We start from the raw sequence: 25,078 nt of genomic DNA on the forward strand, positions 1-25,078 counted from the left end.
GCCGTGGAAAATCAGCGCCCGGGGCTAGAGTATACATCGGTGCCTTCCCCCTGTACATATGAGTGAAATCAACAGACCGCCTGCGAAGCGCCACCATGGTTGGCGCAAAGCGCAAGGAAATTTTCAAGAATAAACCCTGCTTTTCCTTGATTTTGAGCACTTTTTATTACTTGTTTCTTCCATTATATTCTTTTTTCCTTCCGAATTTTGCACCCCCTTACTTGGCGGCCAGGCCCGTCGCCCCACTTGGTCCCCCTACAGCACGGCACTATATTGTACATGAGAACGCCCATATAATAATGTTTGTGTGAGGCTCATCCAGCAAGTAACTTTCCCACGCATCCCATAGCTAGGAAACCATATGTGGCGCGCAGCGACTGCGTTGAAGTGAGATAGTAAGGTCCTAGCTTGGTGCATGCGCTAATGGAACCAGCGGTGCCAGATCTAGTATAATAATGCTAGATCTAGCATAATTTGCATATCTTTAGCATCTAGCATCTTGCTTTTAGCATCCTGCCCAAATCTAGCATAATTTCAGCAAGTTTATCAAAAAGCTGCAAAACCTGGAGATGAGAAAGAAGTTGGTCGTGGGAAGAAAAAGAATTGCAGAAATATATCCTCTCCCATTGATTCATACAGTCGGTAAACCACACAGATAGTTTTATTGTTCGAAGCAAGTTTGAAACGTCGGGAGGTCATACCTTTACGGTACGGATGCCTTTAGAGAAGGGGCGTGGGAGTAAAAACAATTTAGTGTTTCTGAAAATGAGTTAGAAAACGATATTTATTGGAGGCGATAGCTTCTTGACGTTAAGATGAAGCATATAGCACACAACTGCAGGTGATTAGGTCAAAGGCCTTTTGCCATGTTTGACCCAGTCCATCCCAGAGATGCATTTTTGAATCCACCCAGGGTTTTCTAATCCTTTGACTGACCTAATCCTTTTCTAATCCTAATCCTTTGAGGTCATTTTCTTTCAAAATGAAAAAAAAAATCAAAAGGTACAAAAAATTCTAGTTTCCAGAAATTTTAATGTTTGTTTTTGGAACTTCAATCATTTTTTTAAAAAAATAGGTTAGTATGAACATAAAAGGAAAAAATAGAAAGGCTTTTCTACATCCTGAGTTGTTATTTCTAATTTTGGAGATTTTTTTTTCTTTAGAAACTCCTGAATTAGTAATTATGAGGACCTAGCATAATTTCGATCAGGTTTTGGAATAATTCCGAGCTGTGAGTCTGGCAACACTGAATGGAACTTTTCTAGTGCTCTCACAAGCATCGTGGCAGTGGTTGAAGATGGAAGTGGTTTCCTGTTCCAGCTCCCGCCGCGTGTGAAGTGCGAGCAGTTACAAAGTTTTTGAATGCACAAGGCATAGCGCCGGTTTAAATCCATCATTAGTTGTGCCAGGTCTCTATGGACCTAACGTCATGAGCAAGCAGATGGTGCGTTACTGGTGTAGACAATTTGCAGCAGGACGCTAAAATATGAATGATGAAGAGCGCAGTGGGAGGCCAACCGTCATCACAGATGGCTTTGTGGATCTTGTTCGGGAAAACATCATGCAGAATCGTCGCTTCATAATAACGGAACTACTGCGGTCAGTTCCTGCAGATTTACCGCTCCTTATTACACACCATTGTCACTACTCGCACTTCACACGCAGCGGGAGTATTATTTTTCTATTGATTTTTTTTTTTTTTTGTTCAAAAAGTACATATTTCAAACAGAACTACCTCTTCTTACATCACCTGTTTGCAATGTTTCTAGTGCTTTTATTATTGTTTAGCAATGTGTTATTTTTTAAATTTTTTTAAAGGCCTAAAAACCCCAGGATGCTGTAATAAACAAGGTCAGATCTGCCCAGGATCGAAAGTGTTAAAATTTCCATGTTGCCCACTAACCTATGGTTGAGGTGAGAAAGGAGACACTTCAAAGGGCAAAGTTGTCATGAACATTTTGCAGTCTTGTGTCCAGGAACTCAAGGGGGGCTCATACACATAAGCATGCACACACCAAAAAATCCGGAATCTAGAGATTTTATTTTCCGAAGCCGGATTTTTTTTTTTTTTTAACTTTTTGGATTTCGGAGAAAATCCGGATTTAGATGAATCCAGATTTCGAATAAAATTCGGATTTGGGGTCGGAGCAGTTCTCGTTACTTTAATTTTTTAAACACATCTATATGTGTAGGAACAATTACATTAGACACACACACACGGAGACAGATATACAGGGTTAGCACAGAAACAGTACCTGATTTTAAAGTGCCATATAATTAACATTTAATTGAATATTTACATGAAATTTTGTACAGAGCTCAGTAAACTCAAAGTATTTTCCCATCTATCTTTTCAGAATCCTAGTTCCGACCAGGGCTGCTAGGGGGCAGTAACATCGAAAATGGCGTTCACCCCACAGCAACGAAGCTGGTGCGTTTTAAAATGAGTTTGTATATAAATTTGTTATTTCTTTTAATACTGTGACAAGACCAATAAAATTTGACGCAGCTTGATGTACTGAAATGACTTACACGTGGTTTGGTACTGCTCGCCAATCTTGTAAATGAATGTTTTTGTATATTTGGTATTGCTTGAAATATTGCGATCAAACCAACGAATGACATACAAATGCAGTGGCGTATTTAGGGGGGGGGGGCTTCCGGGCTTAAGCCCCCCCGAAATCTTACTTACTATAGTAAAGCATATGAAATATTTTGCAAAAAATTCACATTTTCAGGCAAAGCCCCCTCCGAAAGTTAGCAAAGCCCCCCCGAAACAAAATCGTAAATACGCCACTATACAAATGTAACCATCACGAATACGTTACAATAGGGCCACCAACCTTACTGGTGCGTAAAGTTCTCTATACATGAACTACATATGACAAAATTACAAAAATATCCGAAGGTATTCAACTTTTGTTTAGCAGTATGAGTAGGAAATCAGAGTTGTGCTCATCGCATATTCGTTATATTCACGTAAATGATGCCGAGAAAACCGTGACAAACGTACATTAAGAACATAACATATATGTGTTATTACCGAATGAAATAATAGTTGAAGTGAATCGAAATTTACTTGTTCATTAGTTTTCCTATTGTTTCTAAATACATAATAAAGAAAAGTATATGTATATTTAGATTTGTACTGTTATGAATGACATAGGTTATAAGCGGCCATTTTGGATTCAAAGTGGCTATAGATTTTCAATTAAGCTTTTGTTTTCATTTTGACCCGCAATTTTGGACAGGGTTGTCGTAGAAAGTCGAGACTTGCTCCATCTACTTTAATTTAACAAGAGCTTACAAACGATGAGCTACTTATCTCCTCTTGCCATTTGAAACTTTTTAGTTGGACCCCACTTGGGACCCTGGGACAACACGTTTTAACTTAAATTGTTGTACTTTGAAAATAATGCCACACTTCCTTTCCTATTTTCACATTTGTGTCACCGTTTCCGATTTATACGGGTGACCATTGACTTTTCAATTGTTTTTGTTTACATTTAGACCCGTCGTCGTTTTGCACAGGGTTGTCGTAGAGAGTGGAGACTACTCCATTTTCTTTCATTTTACAACAGCTCTCAAACGATCTTCTACTTAACCTCCCTTGTCATTTGAAAATTTTGAGTTGAACCCCGTCTGGGACCCTGCGGGGAACCCTGGGACAAAATTTTTTATCCGAAAAAGTGTGTCCTAGAAAATGATGGGATACGTATTGGCCGAGTTTTCCATTTGCCCAACCGTTTCCGAACAAATGATTCTGCTCAAACTATTCTGCCAGCTTTGTATCTTTTACATTACAAAATATGTTGTACCGTAACTCACGACATTCCGCCCGGTGGTATGTATAACTTTGGAATTCGTCTAGTTATAACATATCAAATGCAAACACAATTGTCTCGTTCGGATCTCAGCGGAGCCACAGCGTGACCTTCCCTTGTGAGTAAGAAGTGCAAAGAGTACGTAGTTTCGACGGTGGGAGAAAGAAGAAACAGGAAAGTGCATGCACGTCTTTTGACCTGATGTAACTTATATATATATATATATATATATATATATATATATATATATATATATATATATATATATCGAAGCGAAGACCCTACTTTACTCGCTGCATATTGGAAGAATTCCATTTCTTTGCGAGTGGTTGCTCAACGCGTGCACAAGTTTACAGTGCTCAAAACGGGCAAATCCGGACGTTTGAGGAAGGGTGAATTCGGATACGTTTATTACGTTAAGCTGAATCCGGAAAATGTGGTTAATGAACTAAGAGGATTCAGAACACTCTCTCCTCTCTCTCTTTTCACGTTTATGAGTGTGGAATAGTACGGAGGTCTATTGCTTATATCTAGCGTCTATTCATTTTTGCCATAAATGGACTCCGAGGAATCACCAGAAAAAGCTATAAAATTATCTTAGGATCTACAAACACAAATGCTAATCACAAGGTGTTCAAAAATTCTACACTACTGAATGGCTACATCATCTAGCATATTCCCATTTGGTCCGCAATAAGTTCGGGAACATGAATTTCTTTTGTCGAATGAACTTGATCCGCCAGTAGCTGGAAACAATTCCTCTTCTCTGTCATCAGACTCAACCTCAAACACGTCTCAATCGACTTCAGAGCCCTCAGTTAAACAGTTCACATCTTTTCCTGCTGTTGCTTCTTCCAAATCCACATCCCAAAAGTCAGGTGTTGCTAAAAGATTAAGTGTCACGTATTGCAGTTTGTTTCAAACTGTCTCCTCAAACACAATCAAGGTATGGATGAAAACAACTGTGGATTTTGTGGGAAGAATCATTATGCACCATCATCAAGCAAATACGGTTCCTGGGTGTCCTGTACTGTGTGTAAGACCTGGTTTCATGAAAGATGTGTGGGAGGTGATAAGGAACTGTATTTTATCTGTGGACGATGTGTCTGAATTATGACTAGTGCTTCAGGAAACTGGCAGACGTCATTAACGCAAAATAAATAAATGCTAGTCTTAGTGCACACATATTATACATTTTACTAATTGGGGGCGCGGTGGCTCAGTGGTAGGGCGTTCACCTCCGGTGCTTGGGGTCCCTAGTTCGATCCCAGCTCGCGCCGTGTGGACTTTGTGGTGAACAAACACTGTGCTCGTGGGTTTTCTCGCGGTTCTCCCGTTTCCTCCCACTTTCTTCATTCAACCATTTTCACTCATTTCTCATAATCACCGTCTCCGTTAGCCTAACCGGCATAACCGTGGGACGTAAAACTTAAAGATTTCATTTCATTTCATTTTACTAATTATCTAGTTGTTACTAGCAAAAAATAGTAGTACAATGTAGTTCTAATGGAAACAAATGCGATTACTATGTTTAATGATTAAACACAATAGTGTTAGTTACACTACTGTACATTTAGCTTACAGTTTCAACAGTATTTAGTATAGAAATTGCTGTTAGTAATTTGTATGTATTTATCATGTATTTGTATTTATATTCTGTACTTATCATGTTAGAATGTTAGTGTAACAAGATAGTAAGCCAAAATATAACTATCATTTATATATCTTCCTTCAAAGTTCAGTGTCCGGAATCGCCAACCTACTGTCCGGATTCACCCTTCCAAATTTGCAAATCAAAGATTTTGTCAATTTTTAGATTTTTTTTTTTTATTTCTTAACATGCTATTCCAGGAAAGGGAATACAGTTCGAAGCTGCCTAAATAAAACCTAAACCCTACTTCTGGGTTAAAGAAAAAAAAAAGACTATAAATAATATAGCTGTTAGTCCTAGAATCCTGCAAACTTTTCTCAAAGCAAAGCAAAGAACTACAGTACATTCATCCCAGCTGACTTGAACTTACAAAAGAACAATGTTTCAAACACAATGAATGATTTTAGGATGACATGTGCGGAAGGAAGTAATCACCAACTCCAATTAGTGATTATTTCACAGCCTTGTTTTATTATAAGTGTAAACTCTTTTATCAGTGGAGAGGAGGACGTGGATCATTGGTCAGAGTTGATGACTGTGTTTTGGTGAGTAGTGGATCAGAGTGGGTTATGTGGGTCACGGTGAGTGGTGGGTCATGGGTCGTTTTCATTGACCCATACCATTTCTGGCAGCAACGTACGCCACGTATGTAAAGAAGTTTGGTTTGGTTGTTGGTAAACACACTTCCGTAACAACTAAATTTTACCAAGCGTAGGCTTAAATACATCTCAAATTAAATGAAGTATATTTTAAGATGAATAAATATTTGAAACTAGAAAAATAAATAAATATTTTTGTCGAGTAGAAAATCATTTTAGTTTCATTTTAGCGTTGTATTTCACAAACAATTAGTATTTTGAAACCTGAACATTATATGATCCGCTAATCTCAAAAACACTGTGGGTTGTCTATAAAGCAAGGACGAAATCCATAATTACTTCCATTGCAATACGACGGTCACTACGAAAGTTTTGAGATACGCATTGTTGTGGCACAGTATTTGAATTCCAATAATTGCGTTCGGTAGTGGTATCCAGAGTGAAGAAGCGAAGCAAGTTTCAACTCGCCTCGCTTATCGCCGTGGCAGTATCGCCTTCACTTGTTTGTTGATCTGAGTAGTATTCGGCTGTCTAGAATGGAGCTCGAAAAGGACCATTTTCGGGCAATGATCCTTTACGATTTCAAAAGTGGTTTGAACGAGACACAAAGCCTTGACCGTTTGCAGGGGCATTTGGGGACCTTGCTCCTTTCCGTGCTACAATTTTTCGGTGGTTTGGTGAATTCAGAAGAGGCCGGACATCGCTTAAAGATGAAGAGAGAGCTGGACGTCCGGCAACAGCTGTGTTAGATGAAAACATTGCCGCTGTGGAACAAATGATTCGAGAAAATTCTTGAACAGCTTTCAAGGACATTGAATCTACAGTGAACATTGGATCGCCAGCAGTAACAAAAATTCTTCATGATCATCTTTGGCTCAGGAAGGTTTAATCTTGTTGGGTGCCTCACACTTTGACTGAACAGCAGAAGCGCATGCGTGTGGAATGGTGAAGAAATGCTTGCAAGATTTGATGGAGGCAATTCTCGACGCGTCTCTGACATTGTTACTGGTGATGAGACTTGGATCTATCAATTTTACCCTGAAAATAAACCCAGTCTACAGTTTGGATCTTTCCAGATGAAAATACACCCACGAAAGTGAAGGGACCGCAAAGTGTGGGGAAGAAGATGGTCGCAACTTTCCTCTCCAAATCTGGCCATGTTGCAATGTTCCACTTGAAGAATAAAGGACTGTTACTGCTCAGTGGTACACCACTGTTTGCCTAACAAAAGTGTTCCAGAAGCTTCGGGAACGGCGTCCAAGAAAGGGATTGCGTGGGATCCTGCTTCATCATGACAACGCGTCCGCACACACGGCCAACATCACAATTCAGTTCTTAGAATCTACGGAGGTCAAACTTATGACTCATCCGCCGTATAGCCCTGACCTGGCCCCGTGTGAATTTTTTCTGTTCCCCAGGATCAAAGATCGCATGCGTGGGAAGAGATGTTGCAGCCCTGAAGAAGCTGTAGTGGCTTACGAGAATGAACTTTCAACACTTGAAGAAAAAGACTGGCAACACTGTTTCCAAAAGTGGTTTTCGAGGATGCAAAAGTGTGTACAGTATAATGGTGAATACTTTGAGAAAATGTAAGTGCTAAATTGATTTTAAGTATGTAAGTTATTTCACATCCCAAAACTTTCGTAGTGACCCTCATACATGGGGAACCGATTTTTGATTGTCTGTATCTTGGGATCAACTGGATGGATCGTCTCCATCAACGAATTCAATCCCTAAATTTTGATCCTCTACATTCTGGCCAAAATTGATAATCATCCATTAAGAGACCTAATCACTGAGAAATTAAAATACCGCTAATTTTACAGTAATTATGTGATATCTTCAAATAGATTTTTAAATTTATCTAGGGCCTCAAAAATTAGATTGATAATCAGTTTTTGAGATTTTGTGTCTCCCGGACGTACACACAAACAAGCTAAGGATATAAAGGAGTTATTGACAAAATAGACTGCTTTGAAAACGTTCAATTCATATAATTGTCGAGAAACACTGCAATCTTGAATAATACAGCCACTTAAAAAGAAATAAAAGTTCTGTGCACCGGGCGCCAGCGTACACGTTCGATGTATTTTGTTACACAGAATCCAAATTTCGAAACCCCAGGACAATCGACCGTGTGAATTTTCTTTTATGGCCGAAAAGCGTATGTGCTGTCTTAAATACCAAAATTCGCTGACATTTTTCGCCCATAAAAAAAAAAAAAAAAAAAAAAAAAAGGCACGGTCCATTGTCTGGGGTTTCGAAATTTGGATTCTGCGTAACAAACTACATTGAATCCATTCCCTGGAGTCCAGTGGACAGAACTTTTCTTTTTTTTTTTGGGTGACTGTAATCAATTATTGTTTATTTTATTATCAATTATATTATGCTTAACTTACGTTAGCGATGATGTGTTGTTAGTATATTTTCGAGTGATTCGTGATTTTACTACAGAACCTTAGTTTGTTCTTGTAAAGATTCCCTTTTGAATGCGACTTTGCAGAAGATCGCGCAAAGTACTGTGTAGCCTATCAGTTTGCAGTTAGATGATGAAAAATCATCATGTGGCGAGATGAGATATACGGTATATCCCAAAGGTGTTTGACGGTCAGAGTCCAGTGGTGACCCTTTGGTCACGATGGACGGGTCGCTTGGTTGTTTGGAAGAAAGTTGCATGACGAGACCTGACCTCTCTCACCTTAGTTGCCTCCTCCATCCACGTGGTTCTCACGGCGAAAAAGCCCTTCGTACTCTTTCTCTCTCTGATCGCATCATGGAGTCGTGTCCTCTTTGTTGATGTCCATCTACACAAACTTTTCTTTTATAAGATATCCACTCATGTATAGAATATACTTGGATGGAATAGTTGCCTAGATTTCTTTCTTGGATGCAAAGATGGTATGTATCCACGTATTTTTGAATATTTTCAACTTGTGACTCAGAATCTTCAACTTTGAAGATTTCTTCACACGAATGATGTCCTTTCTTTCTTTCTTTCTTTCATTTTGGTCTACTTTCATATTGTTAATAGTAGCTGTGGATAACAGGAGAAAATGCACATAACACCCTTTTTATACTCCAAAGACACGTTAATCTGCACAAAATGAGATATCCTCTGAATTAAAAAAATGTACATGTGAAACTTCTATATATGCAATAAGATTCTACAATATTAGCGATTAACGGGTAAAAGAAATCTCCCAACGTAAGTCATATGTCAATTGATGATCTTATTAAACTCAACAAAATTATATGGGTGATGCTAACTAAGCCCTCATACGTACTTTTCGAGAAAATTGAGAAGAACATATTAATCATAAAAATTGGTGCTATACGATAAGAATGTAATCTGTTAACATTAACCTTTCTACATTCGCCAGAGATTTGAACGAGTAGCCGGTCGTATAGATGTTGTATGTTTGTCTGGGAGATGGTCATTGCCGAGCCCGACTGCCGGTCAGGTGCCGTCCCACAGTGCTCAGTAAGGATTAGATCCAGAGACTTAGCAGGCCAGGGAAGGATATTTCGGGTAGAGGGTGATCGAGTTTATATCTGTGGTATGGAAACACGTGTTGTGCTGATGAAGATAACTGCCCAGATAAGCTCTGAGAAGAGTAATGACAATACCACGATGGTAGGACGTGGTAGTGATATTTCCTTTCAAGAAGACGGTATGTACCCTACTTTACATTATGTGCTCCCTCTTTTACTGAATACCAGGAAGTCTAGTGTAGGTTCTATATGACAAATGGGAACACGGTCAATTTTCCCGTTCATCTGAATTTTACATATGAGCACAGATTCATCACTGTGCTCAAAACAAAAACTACTCTCATCACTGAATACCACAATCTCCTATATGCCTCGACACTGCAGTTCCTCCTGATAGCACAGATGATGTTCTTGGCGATGAGCAACTGTCAGGAGTAATCACGCGGAAGAAAAACGCAGAATGGTAGATCAATCTTCAACAATTGAATGTTGAGTGTTCGTATGATCATATGGAAACCATGGTAGGTCTTATTACATTGCCAGTAGTCTTGTGAGTTTGAGCGACGGAAATGATTCTTCTTTCAAGGTACACATCGGCTATGAAAACCCTCTCTCTCTGATCGTGTATATTACCGATTGATCACTGTCGTTATGCTAGTGGCAGTTCAACGGAACGTTTAACCATCCTCTCTGTCCCAGTATACGGCTACAGCTACGTTCGAAGACACTTAGTTGTACACTAGGCGTTTGTTGGCATTGTTCAAGGATTGCAGACATTCAATATGATCACACTTAACTATGCTCGTCTTGTTCTGCGACGATTACTGCTAACACATGCCCTCTATAGATACTATGATCTGCCGTTTACGGTGGCTGGTGTCTGTATTTTGCTCGAATTGGGAGATGTACAACATAAGGTAGAAAGTAAAATGCGTTTCCACCAGTATATTTTCACAGCAAAAATTGAAATCAAACATGAAAGAGATTCTGTGGACGATGAAAAGGAAGTAGAAGAGTTAAGTTGATTTTAAGTTTAACGTCCCATTCAGCAGCGAGGCTATATGAGACGTGGACCTACTGATGGTTAACGTGGAATCCGAACCACATGACTCGGGAATCGATTCCGGGTCTCCCACGCCAAAGGCGCGTATGCTAACTTCTTAGCCACGGAGGAGATCAAGGAAGTTAAAAGTTTAATTTGAAAGGAGACAGCGCAAACATGCAATTAGTTCACATTGAGTAAAACAGGTGAAACAATGTAATCATAAATGTGAAAACAAGAATTTTAAGAATGATAAAAAAAGCATCAAAAGACTGCGATCTTGGCCAATAATTAGGTTTTGGATCAAGAGCCACAAGATTTTTTGAATGGACCCTAAATCGAGTTTTCTACGGAATAAGCACATTATACTGAGTTAAGTGATGGTTTGAGTTTGGTTACACTATATGTAGTTCTCCAGATATAAGGTGTACCAGAAAATTTTTGATTGAAATATATTGGATCTTTTGATCCAATAAATAATCCAATTGTAAAATACAGTCGAGATTCTTAATTGCTTCATTTTTAAAAAACGTTGAAATCTCCATATCTCTCATGTTTTATTATAATTATTTTCACATCAAATAGAGACAAACTTCTTATTGGTATATGCTGGAGAAAACTTTCGATTTAAAACATGTAATTTTCTTTGATTATTTCTTGGAAGATAATTCTCTTGTTTCCTAATATTCTTAGATATTCTTTCAATTAAAAAGGAGACAGAATATTAAAACAAAGCCTTTTATTCTTACATTGAACTTTACATGATTTGTCTTTTTTATATATCACAAACGAAAATATACTACTCCTCGAAAATCTCAACTTTCAGTGCAAATATAATCCTCTTTACACGAATCAAGTCATTGTACGAATATAATACATTAAATCCCTAGAATATAAGCAAAACAATTAACATTTGATACATTCTTTAAAAATGTACAAAAATACATTTGAGATTTTTTTTGAATGGCATATAAACTTAATATCTTATCATCATTCTATGCTATAATAATAATAATAATAATAATAATAGATATAAAAATCTTAAATGCCACTCTCTAAAATATACCAATGATATAAACCTGTATATACTTCAAACACAAATAACTACAAGTATCACTAGCAGTTCTGAATTTAATTTACTCACGCGATACATGAACTTTCGAAATGTACAAACCCTTGAGATCTTACTTTTTTTAAAACCCGTACTGATGTCTTATACTCCGCAATTAAGAAGTATGATGAATTACAATATTAGCATTAAAATTGAATTCTATAATTCATTGAGACGTTATTGCCAAGAGATGCTTAATCACAGAGCCAGCACTTTGTAAAGATAGCCATACTTACCACCAAAATAATACTATCGAAGTTCAGGTATCTGAAATTATCTTAAACAAGGGCATCAGTACATGTTACAATATTTACAGGATATTTCTGTAACAATGTTACTATATGTATATCTGTTCAGACGTAATCACCATTCGAAATATAAAACAAAGGGTACGGTAGGAAGAGAAAGACGGCAAGATTTTTTTCACCTGACTATTTGTGGCGACAATGGTATACTTTACGGCATGAGAATATACAGTAAATTACGTTCATCGAGTTATGTAACATATTTTCATATTTCTTAGAGTATTATAAAATTAATATAGAAATATTTTAATATTGTTTCAGAACTCATAAAATTCGTGGTGATAATTTGTATTCTTATTATAAGCTGCTCATTATTAACTCGTTAAACCTTTCAATACTTGCACCTTAAGAAATGTTTGAACGTTAATTGTTTAATCTTGTATATCTTTTCGATCCCGATAACTGTTGTGAGCTATATCATCAAGTAACAACTTGTTTTCAGATTCTGATATCAAAAAGTTTCTCGAGATTATTGTTACATATTACAAGTTCATGTACAATTTTAATGTGTGTCATGAATATACTCGTATTAACAAGATTTAAAATCTAATGAAACATAATAAACATGCTATAGATAATTATCATAAAATAAACTTTAATACAAACATAACTCTACATAAAGTGAAATTTACAGCCTTCTTTTAAAAACACTATATTACTCTAAGCTAAATTATCTTGCACAGTACTATTTTAGAAATCACTGATAAACGTCAGTCACAGTGCAAATTTCTGTGATAAACTAAGCATGACTAACATATAAGAGTCCAAACTGCTGATCAAAACAAACTCTGATTCATCGTTTTAATTGAGCCTCTTTATTCGATGGAGGGAAAAACGCATGATGTTTTGTGCTAGTGGTCCTAGTTCGATCACAACCAATTAAGAGACCGTGGTGGGACATTATGTTTATGGCTTTCTTCGAGGTTCTCCTACCTTCTTAATCCATTCATTCTTCTCTTATCATTCATTTGGATTTATCATTCGTTTCCTTTAACATACAGAGTATAACCATAGACACCAAATTTAAGATTTCATTCTTCTTCTTCTTCTTATTATTATTATTATTATTTTAATTTAATAATTTTAATCACTAGTATCTCCTCTACTGGCCAGTTTCCGCACCTGCGACTGCTTTTCTGCTGCTGAAGCTGAAAGCTCCAGATAATGAAAGTAACAAGAATCGCTTAAAGTTCTGTAAGACAAACGATAGAATCCTAGAAATGTTTTTAAACTTGCCAATGATACTGACTTCATTGTTCAAGCTCTCAGATTGACTGATGTTTACGAATTAAAACTAATTTATACAATACATAGTTTTTAAAAAAATCAATCTAAAAATTCAATGATTCGATCCCGTTTGGATTGTCTCCGGAATGTCCGCAAATCTCGAAATAGTGTTCTGATTAAATATCTTGCTCTAACAACAGACTAGTATAATTCATAAAAGAAATTACATTCCAATATGTCTGTGATAACAGCATCAACAGATTAATAATATTAAAACACTTACAATAATAGCTATATACCGTATAAAAAAAATTCATACTTCTGAACATATTAGAAACACTTTCTAATTACTGATACAGAAAAATATTATCAATTAAATTTAAACCTCTGAAAGAAACATAAACATCTTTAAAATAAAACTCAAATATATGTGACAAGTGCACAATGATTAAAATTTAAAATGGGCAACAATACACATACATAAATCTTCTGATTACACCATTTTAATTATAGAGCACTGTAATTTATCACTTCTACTTCCAAGCATCACATACCTATTATAACATTAGATTTTTGAAAGAAAACCTTAACATGTTTGTCATATTATCAAACCAAAAGAAAGAATAACAAAAATATGAAAGATCCATATAAATGTAAAAAATAGATCTATCAAAGAATAAGGCTACAAGATAGTAAGATATCAGTCTTCATAATAAAATGGTAGAGTCTGTAAACACACAACTCGTAACTCTCTCGCGGACAATGACTAAAATGTAAACGATAAAAGATAGTTTCTTCTTAATCTTTTCCAGCGCTGAATATAAATCTTTTTAATGGTCCAACATAGTAAAGGTTTCTATTTTTCAGTATGTTATGAAGGCAGAGTCATGTTTCTTTTAAACTTCAAAACTCAACTGTCATGAAAAATAGATCTTATGATAATATTACCACTGGTTGTCTTGTGATAAGATTAAAACTGCTCTTTAATCTATACAATATATACAGAAAATATCATTCGTCGTAAAAATCGTTAATAAATTTGACTTTCTTCTCTCTCTTTTCAAAAGAAGTTTTTTGTTACTTTGACCTGCTTCATGCACCATACTACTTACTAATTACTAAAATGTTTTCTATTATCTTCTTCAATCTGGATTTCAAATATGAGAACATGTTGTTGCATTTAAAAGAATCTAAATAGTGATTATTAAAAAAAAAAAAGAAAAAAATGTTAAGATTTACTTAATGAAAGAAATTAATTATTAAACCAACAACCGATTTCAGTCGTATTAAAACTTCTAGTTTCTTTCAGCAAGCACTAGAACAAGATTGGTTCTTAACATTCAGGTACAAAAACCGTCCACAAGGCACAATTATCTTCTATTAACGTAGTGTAATGTGCTTCTAAATGGAATGAATATATATCACACAAACACACACACACGCAAACGATACGCCCTTGTTTTATCTCTCTGATCTCCAGCGCGGTTTCTCTTCAGCTGGGGCTGGAAAAGTAGGAAAACATGAAAATTATCACCACTAGTTTAATAGTGTTACAGACAACCACTGTTTATCTAATATATAAAATTGAAAGTGACTTATATTTGTGACTTCATAACTCCTGTACCACCTAACCGATCTCGATCAAATTTCCAACATAGATGAGGTTCGGGCCTTGGATTGTTTTTATTATTTCACTTTGACGGTACAACATAGGTGAGGGAGACGGGGGGGGGGGGGAGGGAGATATAAAAAAATCAATATACATAAAAATAAAAGTGACTATGTTTGTGATTTCATAACTCCTGAACCACCCGACCGATCTTGATAAAATTTTCAACACAGATGGGGTTCGGGTCTGGGAAGTTTTTTTTCTCATTGACTATGCAACTTAGGGAAGAGAGAGACATTTAAAAATGTTCGAAAATGACCGATATCAGTTTTGAATCCATAGTTTTCGGGGTCGCTTAGATGAACAGTGACACTTCCAATGCTGGTTTAAATCTAAATTCAGTCCCGCAATTTGAGGAGGGGGAGGCGGGAGATATATATTAGTGTCGATTACATAGTTTTCGGGATCGCTGAAACGAACAATGGATATTTCCGATGCCGTTTAAATCCAAATTTAGCCCCCACTGTCCTTTATTTCCAAAATGCCAAAATGACACGAATTCTCCCCGTGCGAAGAACGGGAAATGGCTGATATATATATATATATATATATATATATATATATATATATATATATATATATATATATATATATATAGATAGATAGATAGATAGATAGATAGATAGATATACTAAGTATATCGAATGTTCGGAGCCATAAGCATTATGAGTCAAGATAAGAAAAAATGGAAAGAAAGGAAAGTCGAAAGTCGATGGAAATACGAGATTTTCAATCTAAAGTAGTGAAATTTATCCCATCACACCACCAGTTTAGGTTCCATATTGTTAAGAAGTTTTACGTTGAATGAAAAAGCAACGTTGTCAGTTCAACAGGGTGTTTCCCTTGGGCCTTCACCATACTAGCAGTACACCATTGTTGCCAAACTGATTCTAAGTGATCTAGGTTCCCCTCACACAACCAGCGTCATTTTTGTGTGCTTTTACGTTCCGCTCGTTCCGCTGGATTTGAAGGTTCTTTCACTTAACATACGGCACCTTACCAACTAGCGTGGAGCCCGAACGGCTGGTGCAATTGAAAAATTTCCATCATTTTAGATTCAAAACAGTCTACTCCAACGAATTTCCTGTCTTTTCATATTCTCATATCTTTCCTCATAGCGGAGTTGGTTCAAGACTCCGGACTTAGCATACACCATGTTTAAATGTATGGCTAAAGTAAAAGTCCACAACGGACATGGAAATGTTATTTACCAGGAATAAGACAAAACACATATTAGAAAACGCAAAAAAGGAGGCGAACTAAATAAAATTAAGTTCACTGCCACATTCGCAAAAGCTATCCATTGGCTTCTGTTCTTAGCCAATCGGATCCAGTTTCTACTTTGTATTCCTATTTCTGAGAGATCCATTTTAATTGTCCTCCAATCTGCGCCTAAGTCTTCCTAATGTTTTTTTCCCGATTGGATTTCCAGTTAAAATTTTGAAAGAGTTCTTACGTTCCTCCATTCTGGCTATATAACCTGCCCACCAAAGCCTTCTGGACTTAATTATCCTAATATTATGGCTAAACGGTGTAAATTATGTAGTTCTTCGTTATGAAGTTTCCGCCATTCCCGGCTCTCTTCGGTCCGAATATTCGTCTTATGATTTTTTTCTCAACTACTTTGTCTACGTTCTTCCCTCAAAGTAAGCGACCATGTTTTACGACCGTACAGCAATAGGCATAATTATCGTTTTATATAGTTTAAGTTTCAATTCGTGAAGACAAATGATTTTGGACGGGATCTAACGTCAAGGATATAATGTTTATGGACACACAAAATAAATGGATCATAGGAGTGGTAGCAAGTATAGATTCACATGTAGGTCGAATACAGAATTGTCACCAAGCAAGTGAAGTCGTGCAGTAAAATAATGAATTGAGTAAACACATATGAGTGCTGTCAGCAAACTGAGCAAAAGGTGGACTTGTTAAAAGAACAAGTCAACTCACTGAATGTGCAAACGAATCAAATTAAATTAATGAATGGAAATGTTACGCGTAATTATAGTGAAAGTACAAGAGACACATATTCAGTTTCAAAGTGAAGCGTGAGAAGATATCCACCAGTAAATCTTTTTCGCAAGTATCAGATAATGAAATCGATAATTATAAAAACAAGAGTATTATGTCCGCAAGTGAAAGTGTAAGATGTGGACGGGATAAGCTGCGAAAGGGGTGAAGTGTACAGAGAGGAATTAAAATTGCCTGACGTCAAACAACTTACGAAAGGACCCTGTGTAAGTTCTCGTCAAAAATAAAAGTTTTATTTGCCTCGCTTTTTTGCTGTATTCGTATAGATATAAAGGCAACTCTTTAGGAAAAAAATATTTCGACGACACTGATAACGATTTCAAGAAGGTAGGGCCAAAATACGGCAAATATTTATAATGGAGTATATGGGAAACTACATGTTATATTCGGATTTTTGTAGGTACCGTCCACAACTCTGAGATCAATGATTTGCACATATGATGTGCATCAGAGTACGGGACAAATAATAGGTAGAAACGAAAGTGGTGTTATGTTTCCTTTGGCTGATACAGGGTGTTGAAATTGGGCACCATCCGGTAGTTTAATAGACTGTATGGGAGAGTATTTGGTGGCTGGAAATTGTATTACGTACCATCAGCACCTCCGAAATGCACATCAAGATGATGTGGTGTTCCTCCCGAAGGCAGGGCTGTGACCCGAAGGTCCCTGGGCAAGGTGAACCCACGATGGTTTGCCATTGCCTGCCATGAGATGATGACGTCCGAAGGATGGAGCCGCAGTTGAACAAGGGATCTGGACTACCTCTGTCCCCACCGGGAATCGAACCTGAGATCCCTTGATTACAAGGGGAAGAGCTTATCCATTCATCCACCGGGGACACATTCTTACAAATAAGACCATTGTCATATTATGATATTTAATATTAGGAAATACTCAGAAAACAAAAAGTTTGCGTCTGTTTCACACACGCACACACACACCGACACACACATACACAGACACACAAATAAGGCATCGGAAACATAAAGGTCACAAAGTGTGAAATTCTATGGGAATAGACAATATTGTCCTTAGATGTGAATGACAACATCACGATTAGTGGTCAAAATGTGCCGCACATCACCTTATAACCAAAGTTAAGTCATGCCTGGATCTTCATTACCGTGTATGTCCTTAGTGTCGAGAAAAATACCACTTAGGTGCGAAGCTGGAAAATGAACAGTTTCATAACGAGCAACACCAAGATACCAAAGAACGGAAGCCACATGCGAGCAACATCCAAGAACACGAGCTCCACTGGGGCATTTGCAGTACCATCCAAGAATAGCGTCGGCTCCTGATTTTTCTGGATCGTATTCAATGAAAAGTGTGTACTGCAAACTCTGTACATGTCGAGATTGAATTTCAAACCTCAGGATGTGTGGAGTGATATGCAAATGGAAAAGTGAAAAACTACCATCAGATTTCATGTGCTCTGCTGCATATGCGTGAGCATTTTGGATTTGATAAATTCCAAGCGTGATTTTGAATAAGTCTTCTTCTGTCAATCGAGGGAAGTCAGTAATTGACGATCCGTCACACGGTTTCCAAATCTGTGCTGAGCGTTTGTCAATATCACCGGATGTCTGTAGTTTCTTTTGTAGTTCATTTGTTAAACGAGAACGTGATAAGATTTCAATACTTTCTTCAGACTTTTCTGGTGCATCGTTGGTCAATGGAAGCGCAAACTGATTCTCTAAGGCACCTGCAATGAGTAAATACTCGCGTAAGTTTGGAAGAGCTGCAATTGGAACCCTATCCCTGAACATCTTGTACTTCATTTTGAGATGGCCATTTTTCGCTTCTACACACCACCTCCCCTTTGTGACAATACGGGATTGGTTTGCAGCCAGGCAGTCATGCTGCTTCTTTCCCTTTTCTAAAAGACATGGCATTTTCGCAATGATCCCTGCCTCCTCCAACACCGTCATGGAATCTCGGAATCCCCTGTCAACCAAAACGCAGTCCCCTGGTTGTAAGAGCTGGTTTAAACCATTTGCTGTGTCGGCGAACAGAGTTTGTAATACTAGCATCATTATTTACACCAACATATGGACCAACAATGTCAACAATGTACCCGCTGGGTTTAACGATCATCATGGGTTTCACTAAAGGACGTCCTTTTTGCACACTATACAGACGCCTTTGCAGAGTGTAGTTCGTCGATTTTTCGGTGTAAATGTATGTTCCGTCAAAGACTAAAACCAGCTTGTCATCCCCTACCCCATAAAGTTTGCGGGCCCAAGCTGGAACCTTGCTCAGAAGAAACGAACGAGAACAATGCTTTGAACCCAATACGGACGGTACAAACTGACTTATCAAAGCCTGTCTAACTGATTTCAATGCATTTGACACACTTCCGTGGCATGGATATCCAAATATTGCTCCCAGAAAGTCATTAGAAAGGTCATGCCTGAGTTTCATTAACAACATGCCCAGTCTGGTTTCAACGCTTGTAACACTGCTGTTATGTAAGGTGTCACAGAAGCTGCACAGCACAGTCAACTGTTCATTGTTCAATCCCGTGAACACTACTAATTGTTCTTCAGGAATTTCTGCGAGGTTTACCTTCATGTGCACAGGCACAGTTGACGTATCTTCAACGTTGAGATCCGATCCCTGACTACCCATTTCTGGTTGTTTCTGCACGCTTCTCACATAAGAACTTGCCTTTACGTAGCATGTTGTACATAGTACTGTTGACGGACCGAAGCACTGGAACGACTTACCTTTGCTCCCACGCATGTAACTAATCGCTTGTAAGAACTCACTTCCACACACCGGCCGCTTTCTTTGCCCTCTAAACCATAGTTCGAACACGGAACATTGCCGATGTTTATCAGTGTTTCCACCGGAAGCCATTTGTCACACACGTCACCAAATTGTTTTAAAATGAATAATATGGCTTTTGCATTACGTTTCCACACTGGCGAAACCTACCAGAAAATAACACCAAATAGTACACAACAACAAAGTTCGCATAAATGTCGCGAGAAACAGAACAACAAAAGTCACTGGACGAAAGCATGCAGGAATTGCAACTTCTTGCAGGCACAATGAAGTAGGCACAACAAACGAATCGATCACCACCTACTTGCAGTCACTAAAGACGAGTAAGCTACCACAGAAATCAACACCTCCACACTGACGAGTCTACTGTACTTCCCTCGATAGAGGCAGCCTCGCAACAGACAGATAGCGAATATGAAGCAAATGTTTGCATATACACAACCTCAAACGTCCGGATCGGTCAAACAGAACATAATGCCAATGACGTTTTCAACTATTATTTGCCCTTTACTCTCCTGTACATCATAATATGACAATGGTCTTATTTGTCAGAATATGTCCCCGGTGGATGAATGGATAAGCTCTTCCCCTTGTAATCAAGGGATCTCAGGTTCGATTCCCGGTGGGAACAGAGGAAGTTCAGATCCCTTGTTCAACTGTCGGTTCCATCCTTCGGACGTCATCATCTCATGGCAGGCAATGGCAAACCATCGTGGGTTCACCTTGCCCAGGGACCTTCGGGTCACAGCCCTACCTTCGGGAGGAACACCACATCATCTTGATGTGCATTTCGGAGGCGCTGATGGTACGTAATACAATTTCCAGCCACCAAATACTCTCCCATACAGTCTATTCAACTACCAGATGGTGCCCAATTTCAACACCCTGTATCAGCCAAAGGAAACATAACACCACTTTCGTTTCTACCTATTATTTGTCCCGTACTCTGATGCACATTATATGTGCAAATCATTGATCTCAGAGTTGTGGACGGTACCTACAAAAATCCGAATATAACATGTAGTTTCCCATATACTCCATTATAAACATTTGCCGTATTTTGGCCCTACTTTCTTGAAATCGTTATCAGTGTCGTCGAAATATTTTTTTCCTAAAGAGTTGCCTTTATATCTATACGAATACAGCAAAAAAGCGAGGCAAATAGAACTTTTATTTTTGACGAGAACTTACACAGGGTCCTTTTCAGAAAGAAAATGAGAGTCAATTTTTATAAGATTTTGGTGAGGAAATGTTATTTGCTAATGGGAAGTGCGAAACGTTTGTTTTATTTACATGGTAAAGGATGCAAATCGTATGAAAAGTGTGTGTTAAAATTTACATAAGTTTTTGAAAGTCCAATAGTCAAAGCTCGTATTTGCGTGATATGCATTTTCAATATTTTGATCTAAACTAGATTTTGTAAACAAGCGTTAGAGACATATTAAAAGATTGGAAGAACATGAAGATACAACAATTATGCTGATGCATATTATGACCTTGTTTCTAAAGCGGTATCAATTGTCAATGATGGATTGGATGCCAAATAACATTGCTCAGTTTCTTGCGAATGTACAATCGATAGAAGGTTTATGTAATTTGAATAGTATATATGAAAATTCGCGTTACAGGCAAAGACCACAAGGTGACTCACATTAGTGCAAATCATGTGAATTTTGAGCAAAATGATAATTACAGTGTTAATAGTGATGTAACAGCGGAAACTTTTATGGGAGTAGAAGAGGTAGTTTCAATCGTTATGTCGTGGAGTATATAAGTGAACAACAGTGTAATCAAGGCAATAATAATAACAGAAACACAAAATAATGGAGATAGTGACAGAAATGAAAATGAAATGAACTATTTCATTTAACGTTACACGATTATACTCTTTAAGGCTAAGGGAAACGACGATTAAGGCAAGTGAATGATGATGGAAGAGTTGGTGGAATAAAAATGTGGAAAGAAAGAGTACCCCGAGAAAACCCACGGACACGATGTTGTCCACCACAAACTTACTTGGCCAGGGATCCCACACACCAGAGGTAAGCACTCTACCACTGTTCCCCCCCCCCCCCCGAAGTAGTGATAGACAAGATAGCAGCAAAAGTGTGCAAAATTATGCAAGTGCTCCGAATCAGAATATCAATAGTGGACACGATTTTAGTGCAAATGAAAATGTTAACTGTAATGAAGTACCACCGTGTTCCATGTTTCCACGTGCACAACAGATATTTACACAAATAGGTTCAACATCTCAGCGTAAGATGAATTTAAACTAGTGAGTCCTCCACTTGAGGGAAAACGGGGAAGGAGAATGTTTATATAACGAACCACATTAGTTTTCCGGACATGAACAATAGCGATAATATTCAAGGTGATAATATGGTAAGCGTAACAGATGAAAAAGTAATTAAATGTAATTTAGGTAAGAACACCATGCGAATCAAAATTTCGTTAAACGAACAACCTAAAAATTATCTGGTAGACAGTAGATTAGACTTGTTATTACGGAATATTTTTCATGAAGTTACAAAGTGTATTTGAAATATGCATTTGCAAAAGGGTGAGAATATATTTTTATGTGATTTTCTAGGAAGAAAGAAGAAGTATTTAAAGGGGAAAATAATTTTACATGTAAGGATAGAAAGTATTGAAGTTTTGGTTGAGCTTTATCAGAATTACACGAGAATATATTATATTTGAAGCAAACTTTCTGGAGGAAATTAAGTGTGTTATGAATTTGAAACGTCACAAACTGCGTGGTGAATTTAATGCAAGTAGTGGTGAAGAACTTTTCATTCAGCGAAATAATGACAGTGTTGTAAATGTGCAAAGAAATTAGTGTGACCTAGGGCCTATTGTTGTTTTATCAGAGGTCAAGGATCTTAATGATTTTTATGAAATAAAAAAAAAGAATGTATTTCAAAATAAAAGCACTGTCACATTGAATGAAAGTGATGTTAATGAGAAGGCTGAAAACTTCCCACCGGATCTGTATTTCACGGAAGAAATTAGTGACGCGGTTGCACGTGCAATATTGTTTTTTAAAAAATGCATCTCCTCGTATAAACACATTGGAAGGTTTCCGTTCAATTTCCTGATTTATATAATAAATTTTAATATCACTTAGAAGTGAACACAAATGAAACTTACAGAACATTCAGAATTAAAACGAATCGAGTCTGAACTTTATCATTCACCCTGTTGGGAGCCACGTTGTAATAGCTTTATTTTACGTTATTTTGGATATTACTTTTATTTTAGCAAAGCAGACATAGACATATTGGGACAATTTTCTGTGCAGTGGAACGCTTTTCTCATTTTTCTTAATAATGTAATACAAAGACACAATGTTTCCCGTTATCTCTTAGACCATACGATAATCTTCACATGGATGATCTTAGGCCGCTCGCTGCCCGAAGCTGAACTGTAACAACCAATAGGAGCACGCTTGTAGACGGCGCAAGAATAAAGGCTGTAATAGTTTACGTATTTGACAATACGATTTTCAACGAAAACGCTCTAAGTCTGAGACTCAGCGAAGTGCGCAAACCGGAAGCTGTCATCATGCAGCTAAAGTGCATCAAATTATCATGTCGCGCGGGAGACCCGGGTTCGATTCCCGGCGGGAGCTTATGTGGTTCGGATTCCACGTTAATTAGTAGGTCCACGTCTCATATAGCCTCGCTGCTGAACGGGACGTAAAACTCAAAGTCAACTCAACTCAAATTAACATGTCATAGCAAAGCGTCCAGCCTGCATAATCTGCACAAAATTTACGAGGGTAAGCCAACAAGTAACTGCAATATTTTTCTATTTCTTTTCAGTTGGCTCTACGGCATTTGTGCTCCCCAGACGCTAGGCGTGACGTCTGGCTTCGCCTGTGGTAGATTGCAGCCGTCATATAAGTCCGCTTTCGCTGTTGTGAAGTAAAGATGGCAGCGCCACTAACAGCGTTCTGTTATCCGTTTTCTGTGGTCTGAAAGTGCAGCCGGAGCGAAAATTCATAGAAGACTTTCAGCACAATACGAAGCCAATGTGTTACCACAGCGAACGAGCGAAGGATGAGGAAAGAGCAGGGTGTTCAGCTACAGAAATAACTGGTTATTGAAATCCGTGCCTTGATTCTGAATAACGGACAAGTGACTGTTGATGAAACGGCAATCCATATGCATATTAGTCATGGTTCTGCATGCTCAACTTTCACAAAGTCTGTGCGAGATGGTTTCCGAAAAAACTCGAAGAGCACAAACAAATCTGTCAGCACCTACTGGACTGTTATGCTAATGAAGGTGAAGCGTTTCTCAGCCGAATCATCACTGGAAATAAAATGTGGATTCATCACTTTGAACCAGAGCAAACGCCAGAGTAGCCCGGATCTCCACTCAAGAAGAAATTCAGGAGTCAACCTCCTAAGTGTTGCTCACAGTGTTCTAGGACACACAAGGGCTAATCCTGGAACATTACTTGGAAAAGGTAAAGCAGTAAAAGGTACAGTGATATGCTGGTAACCAAGTTCAAGCCTGCAATTCGTAATAAACGCCCAGGTCGATTGTCGGAAGGCGTTCTTGTGTTGCATGACAATGCGCGTCTGCATACCGCCGCCCACACCGCTCAAATTATTCAGACGCTGCGTTTTGAAGTCACCTCCTGTATACAGCCTGATTTCGCCCCGTCGGATTACAATCTTTTTGGTCCATTCCACTTAAAATGCTCTCACAAACCATCGATTTAGCTCCGATCAACACGTGAAGGAAGTGGTGCTTCGTGTCTTGCTGCGCAACTAATTTTATATATATATATATATATATATATATATAGATAGATAGATAGATAGATAGATAGATAGATAGTATCAGAAAGCTTGTGCAACGATGGACCAGATGCATTGAAAAGCAACGTGATTATGTTGAAAAATGATATACATAAGAACATTGTACACTTATAGTAATAAATAATAAAAATTGATTGCAGATACCTTATTGACTAACCTTTGCATATTGTGTTATTATTCATTTATTTGGGCCTTATAATCTGTAAATGTGGTAGTTTAATGACATGTATTAAAATTAGTCCATGTTAAATGAAACTGATCCAAGTTAGATTTTGATACATAATTTTTCTATGTTGGAATTGCATGTGCGTGCGTGCTTAAATTTCCTGCTACTTCTCAGTAAACCCTCAAATCAAAAATCACTAGACTTTCCAGATTATCTCAGGCGTTCATTAAATTTCCTGATGTTTCCAGAGCTTCTTACCAGTAAACTGAATTCTCTGACTTTTTCAGATTTTCTACGACTGTAGGAATCCTGACTAAATTTTCACTATTGTTTA

At 37.7% G+C, this 25,078-nt stretch overlaps 2 protein-coding genes across 3 annotated transcripts in view; one reads left to right on the forward strand and one right to left on the reverse strand.

Moving 5' to 3' along the window:
- LOC145690430 (S-phase kinase-associated protein 2-like) overlaps positions 1-25,078 on the forward strand; it is a 211,071-nt gene that overhangs the window by 148,832 nt on the left and 37,161 nt on the right. The window contains exon 5 of one of the 2 annotated variants that reach the window (XR_014132213.1): positions 2,358-2,431. The exons of the other annotated variant lie outside the window; for it this stretch is intronic. The gene's annotated coding sequence lies outside the window, so the exon portion shown is untranslated. The remainder of the gene's footprint in view (positions 1-2,357; positions 2,432-25,078) is intronic. 2 annotated transcript variants of the gene reach the window in all.
- The window catches only part of LOC145690429 (putative helicase mov-10-B.1), a 128,928-nt gene continuing 115,180 nt past the window's right edge, over positions 11,331-25,078 (reverse strand). Inside the window, exon 20 of the mRNA XM_081765293.1 lies at positions 11,331-14,753. Coding sequence (XP_081621419.1) covers positions 14,713-14,753 — 41 coding nt within the window. The 3' untranslated portion in view covers positions 11,331-14,712. The remainder of the gene's footprint in view (positions 14,754-25,078) is intronic.

Source organism: Thermobia domestica, chromosome 7, assembly GCF_964235325.1.
Source record: "Thermobia domestica chromosome 7, izTheDome1.hap1.1, whole genome shotgun sequence".
NCBI classification, from domain to species: domain Eukaryota; kingdom Metazoa; phylum Arthropoda; class Insecta; order Zygentoma; family Lepismatidae; genus Thermobia; species Thermobia domestica.